The sequence below is a fragment of the Sceloporus occidentalis genome, unplaced genomic scaffold (genome assembly GCF_023333645.1).
Source record: "Sceloporus occidentalis isolate IW3139 unplaced genomic scaffold, rSceOcc1.0.p SCAF_7, whole genome shotgun sequence".
NCBI classification, from domain to species: domain Eukaryota; kingdom Metazoa; phylum Chordata; class Lepidosauria; order Squamata; family Phrynosomatidae; genus Sceloporus; species Sceloporus occidentalis.
This window is the reverse complement of record NW_028316987.1, coordinates 76,713,825-76,727,959: the sequence shown is the minus strand read 5'-3', so window position 1 is coordinate 76,727,959 and position 14,135 is coordinate 76,713,825. Positions and strand designations below refer to the sequence as shown.

The following is a 14,135-nucleotide window of genomic DNA, read 5'->3' as shown; positions in this document are numbered from 1 at the left end:
GATACCTATTTTTGGCATCGCTAAGAGAGAAACAGGCTTTCATCCGATGGGGATAGGGATCATTGTTCAAACTTTACAATTTATTCGTCTCTTTTACTTTTCCCTTTTAGATCACTGTGCTACTGGATTATGGATGTTAAATCTGTTTTCACTATCATCTTTTTGAGGTCTTAGGACAAGATAGCAGCGTTGTGTTCAGATTAATTAGCCTTAACAAATTTATTAAACCGACATAGTTAAAGGTTCTAGTAGCTTTACAGGCTGATTGTGATGTAAATTTACCAAGATAGGAAAACAAATTAGTTGTGTTTTTTTTTTAAGTTTACTAACGGATCTTGGACAGCGTAATCGGTATATAGGGTTTCAAGTTAGCTAAACCTGGTTGACAAATGGCCACCGGAAGACCTCCGTGGAAGAAGAATCGGGAAAGGAAGAAAAGGCATTCTACTTTATTGTATAACACAAGTCAAATATATTTTTTGTATGTATTGTTTTATTGGAAATTTAATAAAGACCAGTATAAAAAAAAAAAAAAGATTAACAAAATATGTCATTTAAGAATGAATACCAGTCATGCTGTATAGCCTGCCTATATATTCCATTTCTTCCTTGAAAGAGTCCAAAGTGCAGTCTTCCTCTCTTCCTACTGTCCTCCACCTTACCAACCATTATTGTCTTTCCTAGTGAGTCTTGTCTTCTCATGATGTGGCTAAAGTACAACAGTCTCAGGCCCGTTCCGCACGGGCGGAAAGTACATGCGTGGCACGTACTAGGGTTAGAAAAGGGCGTCGTTTTCGGATGCCCCTAACCCTAGTACATGCCAAGCGTGTACAAAATGGCAGCGCCCATTCTACATGGGCGCTGCCATTTTGATGTAGTGGATGCTTAGCATCCGCACATCTCAGCGGCATTATGATGCCGCAAGTGCACCATTGGCGCCTTGCAGCGGCATAAGGGCACCACAAGAAGCTGCATTTTGCAGCTTCTTTTTGTTGCACGGAGGAGTCGCGCGGTTTGGCCGCTGGGGCTCCTCCGCACAGGAAATGAAGGTGCTGGCAGACCGCCCCAGTTTAGTCACCTTGGCTTTTAGGGAGACCTCAGGTTTGAAGTGCTCTATGACCCATTATTTGTCTTTTTAGCATTCCACGGTATCTTTAGAACTCTTCTACAGCACCATATTTCAGATGAGCTGGTTTTCTTCTTAACAGCTTTCTTCACTGTCTAGCTTCCACAAAGAAGAAATGGGAAATACGATGACCTGGACAATCCTAACTTTAGTATTCAACGACATATCTTTACAGTTCAGGGTCCTGCACAGTTCCTCCAAAACTATCTTTCCAAATCCTAGTCTTCTCCAATTCTTGACTCCAGCCCTCATTTTGATTGACTTAGTCAAGGTATGGAAAATCTTGAACTACAGTTGCCCCTCCAAGTCTGTGGACTTGAAAATCCGTGAAAGGGCAGCCACCATTGTCATTGGGACATTCACCCCATTCATGCCTATGGGGCTTGAATATGTGTGAGTTTTGGAACTTGCAGGGGGTTCCGGAAAGGATCCCCCACAAGTTCCAAGGGCCAACTGTATTTCAAAGTCGTTATTGCCTACTTTAAAATGATGTCCATCATCTGTGGTCATTATTTTTTGTTTTCTTAATTTTCTTCAGTGATTTTCTTCAGCAATCATTACATGTCTTTGCTATTTTCTTCTAGTACTATCTTGTCATCTGGATATCTTAAATTGTTGATGTTCCTTCCTTCAATTTTCATGCCTCCTTCCTCCAAGTCTAATCCTGCTTTATGTACAATATGTTCAGCACACAAGTTCAACAGATCAAATACAGCCTTCCCTGACCTCCTGGAAACCACTATGTTTCTCCATATTTTGTCCTAACAGTAGCCTCTTGTCCTTGAAGTCCATCCATTTTTTAAAGAATGACACATCCATTTTGGTTAAAAGAGATCCATAGTTTTTCATGGTCTATATAATCAAAGGATTTGCCATAATCTATAAAGCACAGACTAATTTTCTTCTGAGGTTCTTTGGTGCACTCCATTACTCAATATATCTTTGTAATATGATCCCTAGTGCCCCTTCCTTTCTTGAACTTAGCTTGGACATCTGCCTTTTCACACTACATATATGTTAAAAGTCCTTGTTGTAGAATTTTGAGCACCATTTTACTTGTATGGGAAATAATGCAATGGGCCTGTGGTTACTGCAATCCCTGGTGTCCCCTTTCTTTGGAAATTAGAATGTATATTGATGACATAGAGAAGTTAAATTAAGAACAAACTGAGTTAACAAGTAAATTATTGACCTAAGTACTTCAAAAGTGACAAGATATTAACCGTAACATCTTCTCATTGATTAAAAAAGGAGATCTGGCAATGCATTTCTTATGTATTCTATAAAACCAAAGTTCTTCTAGCCTAGATTCTAAATTTAAAAAATAAACACATTACAGTGCCTACATCTCTGTTTTGCTGTGAAGTAATTCCAGTTCCAGCAATTCACTGCAGGCTGCTTAGTACCATTAACTTCTCTAAAGCACTTCACAAACAATGGCCAAGTCTTTATGACAGCAGTCTCCTGAAAGCTCTCAGCATAGTGACAGCTGAACTGTATAGGGTAAAGTCCACCAAATTATTTGTAGAAATCTCTTCTGAAGCTTAGCTAGAAGCTTATCAAGTTTCAAGACTCAAGACTGGGACATTTGTTTCATTTTAATACTCAGCAACTCTTACCTTTTTCATTTCTTCAACGTAGGCAATCATAGCATCTTCTTTCGGCATATCCCCTAAAGCACTCCAGGCATCCCTACAATGAATATTACAAACATCTCAAGTTTCTGCTTTTATTTTGTTCTATTCCTTACTGTTCTGCTATACACTGAATCCAGACTTACTTCTCCACTGTCACCCCTTGACCTCTGCTTCCATCATAATTTTTAACTTTAATTCCAGTAACCTTATCGTAGTACATCATAGGTACAGTTTAAGTACAAACAGGTAAGGCAGCAGGCAGAAATTAAGCAACGATGGCTTGAAGATAGGGAAAGACAAAAGATGCTCCAGGTTATTGGGGGGCCTGAAAAGACAGGCCAAAATCTTCTCTGAAGATGCCAACCACAAATGCCAGTGAAACATCAGGAATAAACTCTTCTAGAACATGGCCACATAGCCCGAAAAACCCACAAAAAACTAAGGCCAAAATAAGGCTGCTTCAGGTCTCTTTGGAGGTATGCTGTTTAAATGACACATGCATCTTAAGAGGCCAAAAGCTGCGCCAAAGCATGGCTTTGGTGCAGCTTCCCACCTCTTAGGACACATGCATCATTTAAACAGCATACCTCCAAAGAGACCCGAAGCAGCTTTTTTTTTTGGCCTGTCTGTTCAGGCCCAAAGGTAGCTTATTTTGTGCCTGAGACTCTCAAATAACAACAGGATCTCCATTTTATAAAAGAAAAGAAAAAAGTTCACAAACACCTTTTACTACATATTTATATTAAAGGACACACTTTTATGTTATTTCAAACTGATAGATATAGTATTTATTTACTATTATGGTCCAAATGCAAGGTGTGTAGGAATACAGGAAACTTCCTATTGCTGTGTCAGATCATTAGTCCACCTAACCCAGTCTAGTTTACCCTGACAGTAGCCTCTACAACTGGAAATGGCTCTCCTGCATTTCAAAGTCTTTCCTTACACTTGCCAAGGACTAAGCTTGTGGCTTTCTATAAGCAACGTTTATATTCTATGATTCAGCTATGACCCCCTCTCATGAAAGAAAAAACAAAAAAACAGTATAACCAGTCTTCACCCATCCTGAGCATGGCATGTCAACAAACAGCATCTCAAAACCTATTTTGCTCTTATGTATCATATTTACCATTTGTATCTACCAATGGGATCCCAAAATCCAGGTCTTGGACTATTACATGGTCCTTGAGTTGCTTGCTTGTAAAAGCTGTAGAACTTGAGCATCATTTCATTTGTAGGCTGGAATGAACCTGTAGAAAAGTTTTTAAGAATAAAAAATTATGTAGTTTTAGAACAGTACGTTTTAAATCTATTATTTATTTGAACTCAGAATTTTAATTGAACACAATGAAGTACTGTAGCTGGATATCCAGTTACACCTCCTGTCTCTGTTTCCTTTTACTTTCTGAGCAGAAAGAATCTAGTAGCCATTGTAGCTTTGTATAAACACATGAAAATACACATTCACCTTTAACTTTCAGGTAATGATATCATCACTGGCTTAAATTCAATTGTTAAGAGTCAGCTAGAGTAGACTCACTGAATCAACTTCTGAATAGTAAAGTGATTCAATGAGTTTACTCCAGTTGGGACTACCAACAGGATTTAGGCAACTGTTTTGAAAGTCTTTCTCTGCGTGAATGCAATGTGTCCAAAAGAACAAAAAAAAAATAGGACTCTGCACACTAACTTTACAAAATAGGGGACAAGGGTACTGTCTCTATTATGGCACATCTAATATATATACTGTGTTGAAGCCATATTATACCTACAGAAATTGAGAGCCATGTCATCTGCTTTATTATACTTGTTGCAGTGTTTTAATAGAAAATGTTTCTATCCTATTTGGAATATCTATGGCTGGACTATTCCAGTCCAGTTGCTTCAGGCTGTGACTGCCATAGGTCCTACTCTTAGAGTCATGCCAATATCGTAGGCTCTACTGAAACCCAAATCCAAAGGAGATCTCTGCACTGCCTTCATATTTAGATAGCCATTAGGTGGCACCTAACCTTCTTTTAATTAATCACACATTCATCTTGAAAAGGCCTCATATGTTATACACACACTGTGAAGGCCATCTCCAGTTTTCTAATATTAGGCCATAAGTATACTGGTGAGGAGTTCATCATACCAAGGACTCTCACCAAAACAAAAACACATATTGACAGTTCCGACATTTCCCTTTTAGTCCCAAGTGGACTCAGTGGGGGGCTGTTTAACAATAACTATTTTTATTGAAGGAAGAACCATTAAATGATCCCAAAACACATTTCACTTTTGTTACTGTATTTTAAAAGACTGAAAACAACATGGTCATAAAATCAGTGGTCAATCTAAAAACTGTGATTCTCATTGCTAAAGTCAAGTTCTGGAGTGTTGCAAAGGAAAGCACTTTCTGTCTGTAACTATTAATAACCCATCTGGAGAAACAATTAAAAAAACACAAGAAAGCCTTCTATTATGTTTTCCTTTTTTCAAATTAATAGTTCCAGTTTGTTCTAGTTGTACTTTCGGTGCAACTCAAGCAATTTCATAAAAGGGTGGAGTGGGAAAATGAAGGAATTTGGAAACCATGTTGCTTACACCCACAAGATGTCGCCTATCAAAATTGAGAGGGATGTTAACATGTCCAGGCAAAAAACCAAAACAAACCTCTTTTTTAATGGAACGAGGGAAATCTCTTAAGCAGAAGGAGAACATTTTAAAACCTTTAAATCAAGACTACACAATATTTTCAGCTCTGAGAACAGCATCCAGTTGTGGCTGGGAAGTTATTTTTCAGCCCTCTTCCCTATTCAGGATGAACAACTTTCATTGTAAATGTGTACTAATACAGATCATAAAACACCAGAATTATCTATAAGTACACTATGAGATGCAACAATGCAAAGGATAACACAATACAATAGTGATGATCCCCAGAGAGGAAGGTACATCGGTCCTTTGCACCAAAACCTAAGTTCTGTGTCCCCTTAAAAGCCTCATCTGTTATGAGATGAACTTTTGTGCAGCAGAGTACACAAAATTAGGGCAATTTTAGGTCAAAATTAGGATATTGTTTCATTCAGTAGTTAGGATTACAGATCTTGCATCCAAGAAAGTGGACTCTCTAAAAGCATAAAGCAAAACACGTTTATTATTCCTTTACGAGACACAAAGGTCTTGTTTTTGTCATTGAAAAAGAAATCCTATACCTATTATCTAAAAGCCACACTGAACCCATTGGGGCTTACTACTCCAGACGTGTGTAAGATTAGGCTAGAAGGACCTCAATATGAACTTGACCAGCTGTGGCCATTTCTGATGAGGGTTGTCAGAGTAAAAACTAGACAAGGATCCTGCACCTTGAATCGTTGTATGGAAGGAGGAATTTCAGCAGGTGTTTGCCACACAACTAGCTAACAAGCAACACCCTAATTTGCATAACCATCACCTGAAATTCCCTCATTTGCATAGCCATTAAAGGCACCTGAACTGTCTGTCTCCAACTTTCACTCTGGCTTCAGATCCATTGACAAGCCCTTAGGTCTTCAAAAGTGATGGTGGGAAAAGACCCACAACACAGCATTTGAAGCTATACTGACCCATTTCTTTAATGGTTGTCTCTTGTATGAATTCAACTGCTAGTCCACTAAAGACACCTAGCTACTGACTCAATGGCAGTTAACTAAGACGCCCTACAATTCATGGCGCTGCCTTGCTATGGAATTCTGGGAGTTGGAGTTTGTTGTGGGGCCCAGAGCGGAGCTGTGCTCCGCTCTGGGCCCCACAACAAACTCCAACTCCCAGAATTCCATAGCAAAGAGCCAGACAACAAGTTAAAGCGGTGCCAAACCGTGTTATCTCTCCAGTGTGGACACAACACAAAACCCTCTTACCATTTTTGGGCAGGCTTTGTATCACCTTCACGGCGGCCTCGAAGCGAGTTTCGTGGACGGAGAAGGAGGAGGCGTCGTCGCCGCCGGTCTCTGCCTCGGTCTCCGCCATGGCCGCCCCCTCCTCCTCCTCTTGGGCCCGAATTATGTCCTTGTCGTCGCAGCCTCTCCTCCTCTTCCTTCCCTTCCCCGGGGAGGAGGACCCTGCAGCCCAGACATTATGTTAGAGTCGGTCGGGGGAGGGACATATAATGGCCTCTGTCCCCACAAACAAGGCGAAGGGAAGGCGGCCTGAGTGAGCTGTCCCACAAACAAAACACAACCCTTTTCACTCCTCAAAGCACTCGGCACCCAAATGTCGTTGTTGTTGTTGTTGTTGTGTGCCTTGGAGTCCTTTCCGACTTATGGCGGCCCCAAAGGCGAAACTATTATAAGGTTTACTTGGCAAGTGTCCCCTCAGAGGGGGTTTGCCAATTGCCACTGCCGTCCTCTGAGGATGTGTAAGATTGTGTGGTTGTTGTTGTTGTTGTGTGCCTTCCTTTCTGACTTATGGCGACCCCTGAGGCGAACCTATGATAAGGCTTTCTAGGCAGGTTCCTCTCAGAGAGGGTTTGCCACTGCCATCCTCTGAGGCTGAGAGAGTGTGACTTGCCCAGGGTCACCCACTGGCTTTACATGGCTGAGCCAGGATTCGAACCCTGGTCTCCAGGGTCATCGTCCAACCCTCAAACACTCGCCAATGCTGTCTCTCTGGGTCAAAACATAAGGAGTGTTAACGCTCTTAGACTGAGGAAATGGGGAAGTCAGTTTTGGTTTGCATTTGTACTCATCAGGCTGCTCTGTCATAGCTTTATATTGATTGTTTTAAGGGGGAGGGGGAGAAATTAGCGGGTAGTTTGGTTATTTTGTGTTAGGTTTGTGTTGTTGTTTTTCATTTGTTTATTTTTTAAAGATGTATATATGTAAGGTTAGGAATTTAGATGTTATGTGTGGAATTATTATTATTTGATGTATTTGATTTTGTCTTCTGTCTAATATATATATATATATATGTATATGTACTTGGTTGAAAGAAAACTCTGGCCTGTTACAGACAGCCAAAATAAAGCTGCTTCGAGTCACAGTGGAGGTATGGTGTTTCAATGATGCATGCGTCCTAAGAGTCCAGAAGTCGCACCAAAGCCACACTTCAGCCCTAAGGACTGGAGCGTGACTTTGGTGTGGCTTCTGGACTCTTAGGACGCATGCATCATTGAAACACCATATCTCCACTGTGACTCGAAGCAGCTTTATTTTGGCTGTCTGTAACAGGCCTCTGTTAGTTCTTCAACAGCTTCAACTTTGCCTTCAGTCAACTCACAGGAAAATGGCCATAAAGGATTCTGGAGGAGACAATACATAGAGAGAACGTGTAGCACCTTTGAGACAAACCGAAAGGAAGAAATTGGAAGCATGAGCTTTCCTAGACTTCATTCTACTTCCTCAGATGGATTTGTGGAGTAGAAGCCAGGGACAGACATATATATACCATTGGTGTATGTACAGGCTGAGTCTCCCTAGTCCGAAACACTTGGGACCAGAGGTGTTTGGGATTTCAGACTTATGTATTTATTGCCTGAAATAGAAGTAGTTAAAGAGTTCCCGTATCTTGGTTTAAACATTGATAAGAACCGAGACTGCAGCCAAGAAATAAGAAGACTAAGAATGGGAAGGGCAGCCATGAGAGAACTAGTTGTTCATTGTTGTGTGCCTTCAAATTAGTTCTGAGTTGTGGTGACCCTGAGGCAAACCTATCATGGGGTTTTCTTGCCAAGATGTGTTCAGAGGTTTGCCACAGCCTTCCCCTGAGGCTGAGAGTGTGTGACTTGCCCTAGGACAGTCATCCAGTGAGTTTCATGGATGAGTGGGAAATCGAACCTTGGTCTCCATAGTTGTAACCAAACACTCAAACCACTTTGCCACATTGGCTCACTAAAAAGTTCCGGTACCTTGGATCAAACATTGATAAGAATGGAGATTGCAGTCAAGAAGTAAGACTACAAATGGGAAGGGCAGCCATGAAAAGACTAGACAAGATCCTGAAGTGTAAAGATATGCATCTGAGTACAAAAGTGAGACTCATCCAAGGCAGTATATTCCCTTTCACCATGTAGGGATGTGAGAGATGGACAGGGAAGAAAGCTGGCAGAAAGAAAATCAACTCATTTGAGATAATGGTGTTGCAGAAGACTGCTGAGGATATCCTTGACAGACAAAAAGACAAACTGATGGCGCAGTGGTTAAATGCCTGTACTGCAGCCATTCACTCAAAACCACAAGGTTGTGAGTTCAAGACCAGCAAAAGGGCCCAAGCTCAACTCAGGCTTGCATCCTTCTGAGGTCGCTAAAATGAGTACCCAGACTTTTGGGGGCAAATTAGCTTACTTGCTGTTCACCGCTATGATCTTTGGAATAGCAGTATATAAATAAAACAAATTATTAATTATTATTATTATTATTAAATGGGTCTTAGGACAGATCAAGGCTGGAAGATGAGATGGTGAAACTGAGGCTGTCATACTTTGGTTACATGATGAGAAGGCATGGCTCACTACAAAAGACAATAATGGTAGAAAAGGTGGAGGGTAATAGAAAGAGAGGAAGACCGCATGCCAAATGGATGGACTCAAGAAGCCATGGGCCTGAAATTACAGGACCTGAGTAGAGTGGCTGACAAAAGAGGGTCTTGGAGATGTTTCATCCACAGAGTCGCCATGACTCATGGTCAACTTGAGGGCAGTTATCAACAACAAATTTGCATATACATACATAATGAGGTATCTTGAAGATGGCACCCATGTCTAAATATAAAATTCATCTATATTTATTTATTTATCACTTTTCTCCCAGGACAGGACCCAAGATGCCTCCCAGGTCTCAAAAATGTTTACAAAAAGTTTTAAAATTAATTTAAAATTGCCATATTAAAACACATTAAAATATTCAAATCGCCTCATTAAAACACATTAAAACAACTGATTAAAAATCATTCAATAGTTAAACACATTAAAACATACATCTAAATCAGAACCTTCCCTGATTAACCATTGAAAGCTAGCTTAAATAAAAATATCCTTGCTGCAGAAAGGAAAGCAGGGAGGGGGCCAGCCTAGCCTCTTGTTGAAGGGTAATTTTATACACAATATCTTTAAATAATTTCATCCATGAAAACAAAGGTTGCGTACACTGAACCATCAGAAAGCAAAGGTGTCATTATCTCAGCCACCCGTTAAAATTTGGGGGCTGAATATTTCGCATTTTAGATTTAGACTGGGCCCTTGGTGTCAGCTTGGTTTTGGTTCCAGGACTGCCTGCGGATACCAAAATCCGTGGGTGCTCATGTCCCATTAAATATAATGGATAGTAAAATGGTGTCCCTTATATAAAATAGCAAAATCAAAGTTTCCTTTTTAACATATATATATATATATATGTGCCATGGATGCTTGAATCGGTGGGTTAATAATCCATGGATATGGAGGGACAACTATTCAGTTTGGCCTCACCATGTTTCTCACAACAAAGCATTTCATCACCTCAGCTTCCAGGCCTCTCTCTGGAATACTTCACCTTGGTTGCTATCACTGACTCCCTGTTTCTCACTCACTCTATCACTGTTTGGGTCTCACGACCTTTATTCCTAGTGATGAAGAAATGTGCAATTTGCAGGATTTCCACAAATGTTCATCCCACTGTGCAATGGTGGAAAGACTTGTGCAGCTGCAGTCCTGTATTTACACCAGATTTAACTGAATGGGACTTCCACGTAGATGTAAGAAGATTGCATTACAGACTCAGAAAGGACCCTAACTTTTCCACACCATTATTCTATCTTGCCTGTTGAAACTATTGCTGGTTTATACAGTTGGTCCTCTGTACCCATGGTTTTTTTTATCCATGGAGCCAACCATCCATGGTTTGAAAATATTAACAAAACAAAACCAGAAAGCAAACTGATTTTGCCATGTAATATCGGGGACATCGTTTTACTATACCATTGTATTTAATGGCACTATCCATGGGGTGATCTTTGAAACAAACCCCAGTGGATACCAGGGGCTCACTGTACAGTCATCCCTCCTTATCCACGGATTCAAACATCCACAGCTTGAAAATACTTTTAAAAATATACAAATTCCCACAGGAAAACCTTGATTTTGCCCTTTTATACAATGGTCACCATTTTAGAGTGCTACTGTATTTAATGGGACTTGAGCATCCACGGATTTTGGTATCTACGGCGGGTCCTGGAACCAAACTCCAGCTGATACCAAGGGCTCACTGTACTGTATAACTTTTTAACCTTTCTTCAGCCACTCTAGTTGCAGAGTATAAAAAAGTGATTTCAAACATGTTGTGGAGTAACAGCTGGCACATACTGAAAAAGCTTGTGAACTGTTGTGTTTGCGTCTGTGTCTTCAAGTCACTTGTTGACTTACGGCAACCCCATGGATTTCAGTTGTGTTTTCTTTGGCAAGGAGTACTCAAGAGGTGCTCTGGCCATTTTTAAAAACCGGACTGGGGTGTTGTATTGTTTCAAAGTGTTCTAAACACTTTCATCTTTTGTTAAAAAACTGAATTTCTTTCTTTTAACAAGCAATCTACTTTAATATTGTAATAATTTGATTCTATTTTAAGGTATCACTTGTCTATGTTTTTAATTGTACTGTTCTTTTAACATGGTGAGCCGCTCTGGGAAAAGAGCAGGGTACAAATAAATATAATAATATTAATAATACCATAAAGAAACTTCCTCCCTCTATTCTCACTCAATTGGTGCCTCACAGCTACTTCCCAGCAAATGTATCTACCCTGCAAAAGCCACTTCCAACCTCACTATCAACTCCTGACCCCAAAACACAACACCTCCATTGTGTTGGCATTCACACACTTTTCTGGAAGTGGAACGAAGGAGGGATCCTAACACATATCCAACACACACACCTCTTCGACTGCAGCCTGAACATGACAGTCGCAAGGACAAAACACCCCAATAAATATCTAATATTCTTTCCTCCAACTTCATAAAACGTCCTCCCTAATCAGGCCAAGAAGGCAGTGGCTTCTTAAAAGAGCTGACCCTCCCCTTCCCAACCATGAGAGATCACAAACAGAGATCACACACTCCATGATTCCTACCTTGCAGCCACAGACTTCTCTAACCTTTGCCCAGAGGCACCTTTTGCCTTCTGTTAATGTCTTCTAACAGCAGCTAGCAACTCATTCTTGCCCCGCCTCTTACGTGGCATGCTGGGAAGTGTAGTCCATAGGCTTGTGCTTCCGGTACCTGACATCCTGCCTGCCATGGCAACCGTTTCATTTATTCCCACCCACCTTTTAAATTCCTTTTAAATTTTTCTTTATTTATGTTGTCTCTAAGTCTGACTCTTTCAAAGACTGGGTCTCTATAGCCACAGGCAGTAAACACACCTCTTTTTGTTGTTGAAGGATCACTGAATTGCTGATTACTGAACTGTCAAAATCACACTCACCATAATTTGTTTTGAAAATCATACTTTGATCTTTGCTTCTTACTTTTATTCATGGCTTTATTCATTTATTTACATTTATTCCTGCTTCTTAGCTAAGGAGGTTGGACAGGAGGGTCCTTGTGGTCTCTTCCAACTCTATGATTCTATACTCAAAATGGAGGACATTTTGGCATTCTTCCTGGACAGAAGGCTGATATGTAGGGCATGTCCTGGAAAAGGAGAGCCTCTGGTCACCCTGAGAGAAACCCAGATATAGGGGACCTGTCTGTACTCTGTAAAATTGCTATGTATACAAATAGCAATCATCAACAACAGCAGCATGTGCTCATGGACAATATATGAATCTTGGCAAAAGTTAGTATCATGATTTGCCAAGACTCAGACCTTCTTCATGAGTAAAGATTGGCCACATGCTGCTTCTGCTTATGATTGCTATTTGTTACTATACATGTTATTCAGTACAGACATGTCCCCTGTATTTGGATTTCTCTCAGGGTAACCAGGCGTCCTCCTTTTCCAGGACATGTTCTACATTTCAACCTTCTGTCCAGGAGGAATTTCAAAATGGCTGCTACCAAAACGCACTGCAGATAGAATCCAGTTTGACACTGCTTTAACTGCCTTGGGAATTCTGGGATTTGTAGTTTGGTGAGGCATTTAGCCTTCTCTATCAGAGAGCTCTGGTGCCACCACAAACTACAATTCCCAGAATTCCCCGTCACATACCCAGGGCAGTTAAAGCAGGGTCATACAAATTTCTGCAGTGTGTTTTGGCCCCTAGAAGCATGAATTTACATTTTTTTATTCGTGCTTTTAACTTTTATTTTGTAATGTCCTACATTTTTCTTGAATTTTGTGGTGCCTTGTCCTCTTTTGTGCTTATAACATCTGGTCACCCTGATTTCAGTGGATTGTTTTCTGTATAAGTACCCCTACTACTTCCTTCTACAAATAAGCTTATTTTTTCTATTGTAGAGCCAGTGTGGTGTAGTGGTTTGAGCACTGGACTAGGACTCTGGAGACCAAGGTTCAAATCCTGGCTGGGTCATGGAAACCCACTGAGATGACCTTGGACAAGTCACACTCTCTCAGCCTCAGAGGATGGCAATGGCAAACCCCCTCTGAAGAGATATGCAAAGAAAACCCCATGATGGGTTTGCCAATGGGTCACTATAAGTCAGAAACAACTTGAAGGCACACAACAACAATAGGCCTAAATGCCCTAAAGCGGGGGTTCCCAACCTGTGCTCCCTTAGGGCTCTGTGTGCTCTGTGGCCTTTTCAGCGAAATGAAGAAAAAAAATTGAATCAAATTAAAGAACAAGAAGATATTCTTATATATATTCCTAAACACCATTAAGACATAGGATATGCCTCTTAGGGGCTCCACCATATAAATAAGGGCTCTGTGAGACATAGAGGTTGGGAACCCCTGCCCTAAAGGCATCAGATCCCATCTCATCTTGGAAGGTAAGCAGGGTGCGCCCTGGTTAATGCTTGGATGGGAAACCCCAAATGAATACTAAGTGCTGTGGGCTATATTTCAGAAAGGAACTGCCAAAATTGCCTCTGAGTATTCCTTGCTTAAGAAAACCCAATGAAATTAATGGGATTGCCATCAGGCAACTTTAAGGCTTGGCAATTTGTAGTCCTCCACTAGCACCCATAACTAGTGCAGCCAATGATGATGGGGATTGTAGTCCAACAAAATCTGGAGGAAAATAATTTACTCATTCCTTCTTTTACTGCATGAAACTGAATGCCTCCTTTCAAGGAGGGAAGGAAGGATACTAGGCAAACGGAATATATAGGATATGTTTTGTCCGTTGAATTGGCTGCCAATTGCTTTTTACAGTGTAGTGGCATGACTGATAGACTACGACTCTGGAGACCAGGTTTTGAATCCCTGCTCAGCCATGGAAACCCACTGTAAGGCCTTTGGTAAGTCACACTCTCTCAGCTTC

General features: G+C 40.8%; 1 protein-coding gene across 2 annotated transcripts in view; it reads right to left on the bottom strand.

The window, feature by feature from the left end:
* The window catches only part of LOC149309986 (acyl-CoA-binding domain-containing protein 5-like), a 31,848-nt gene extending 19,878 nt beyond the window's left edge, over positions 1-11,970 (bottom strand). The window contains exons 1-4 of one of the 2 annotated variants that reach the window (XM_089533422.1): positions 11,820-11,970; positions 6,645-6,845; positions 3,893-4,013; positions 2,746-2,818 (exon numbers count right to left, since the gene is read on the bottom strand). In XM_089533422.1, the coding sequence (XP_089389548.1) occupies positions 2,746-2,818; positions 3,893-4,013; positions 6,645-6,753 (303 nt within the window). In that variant the 5' untranslated portion in view covers positions 6,754-6,845; positions 11,820-11,970. The remainder of the gene's footprint in view (positions 1-2,745; positions 2,819-3,892; positions 4,014-6,644; positions 6,846-11,819) is intronic. The other variant, XM_089533421.1, reaches the window with a different exon arrangement.
* Positions 11,971-14,135: the final 2,165 nt, after the last annotated feature.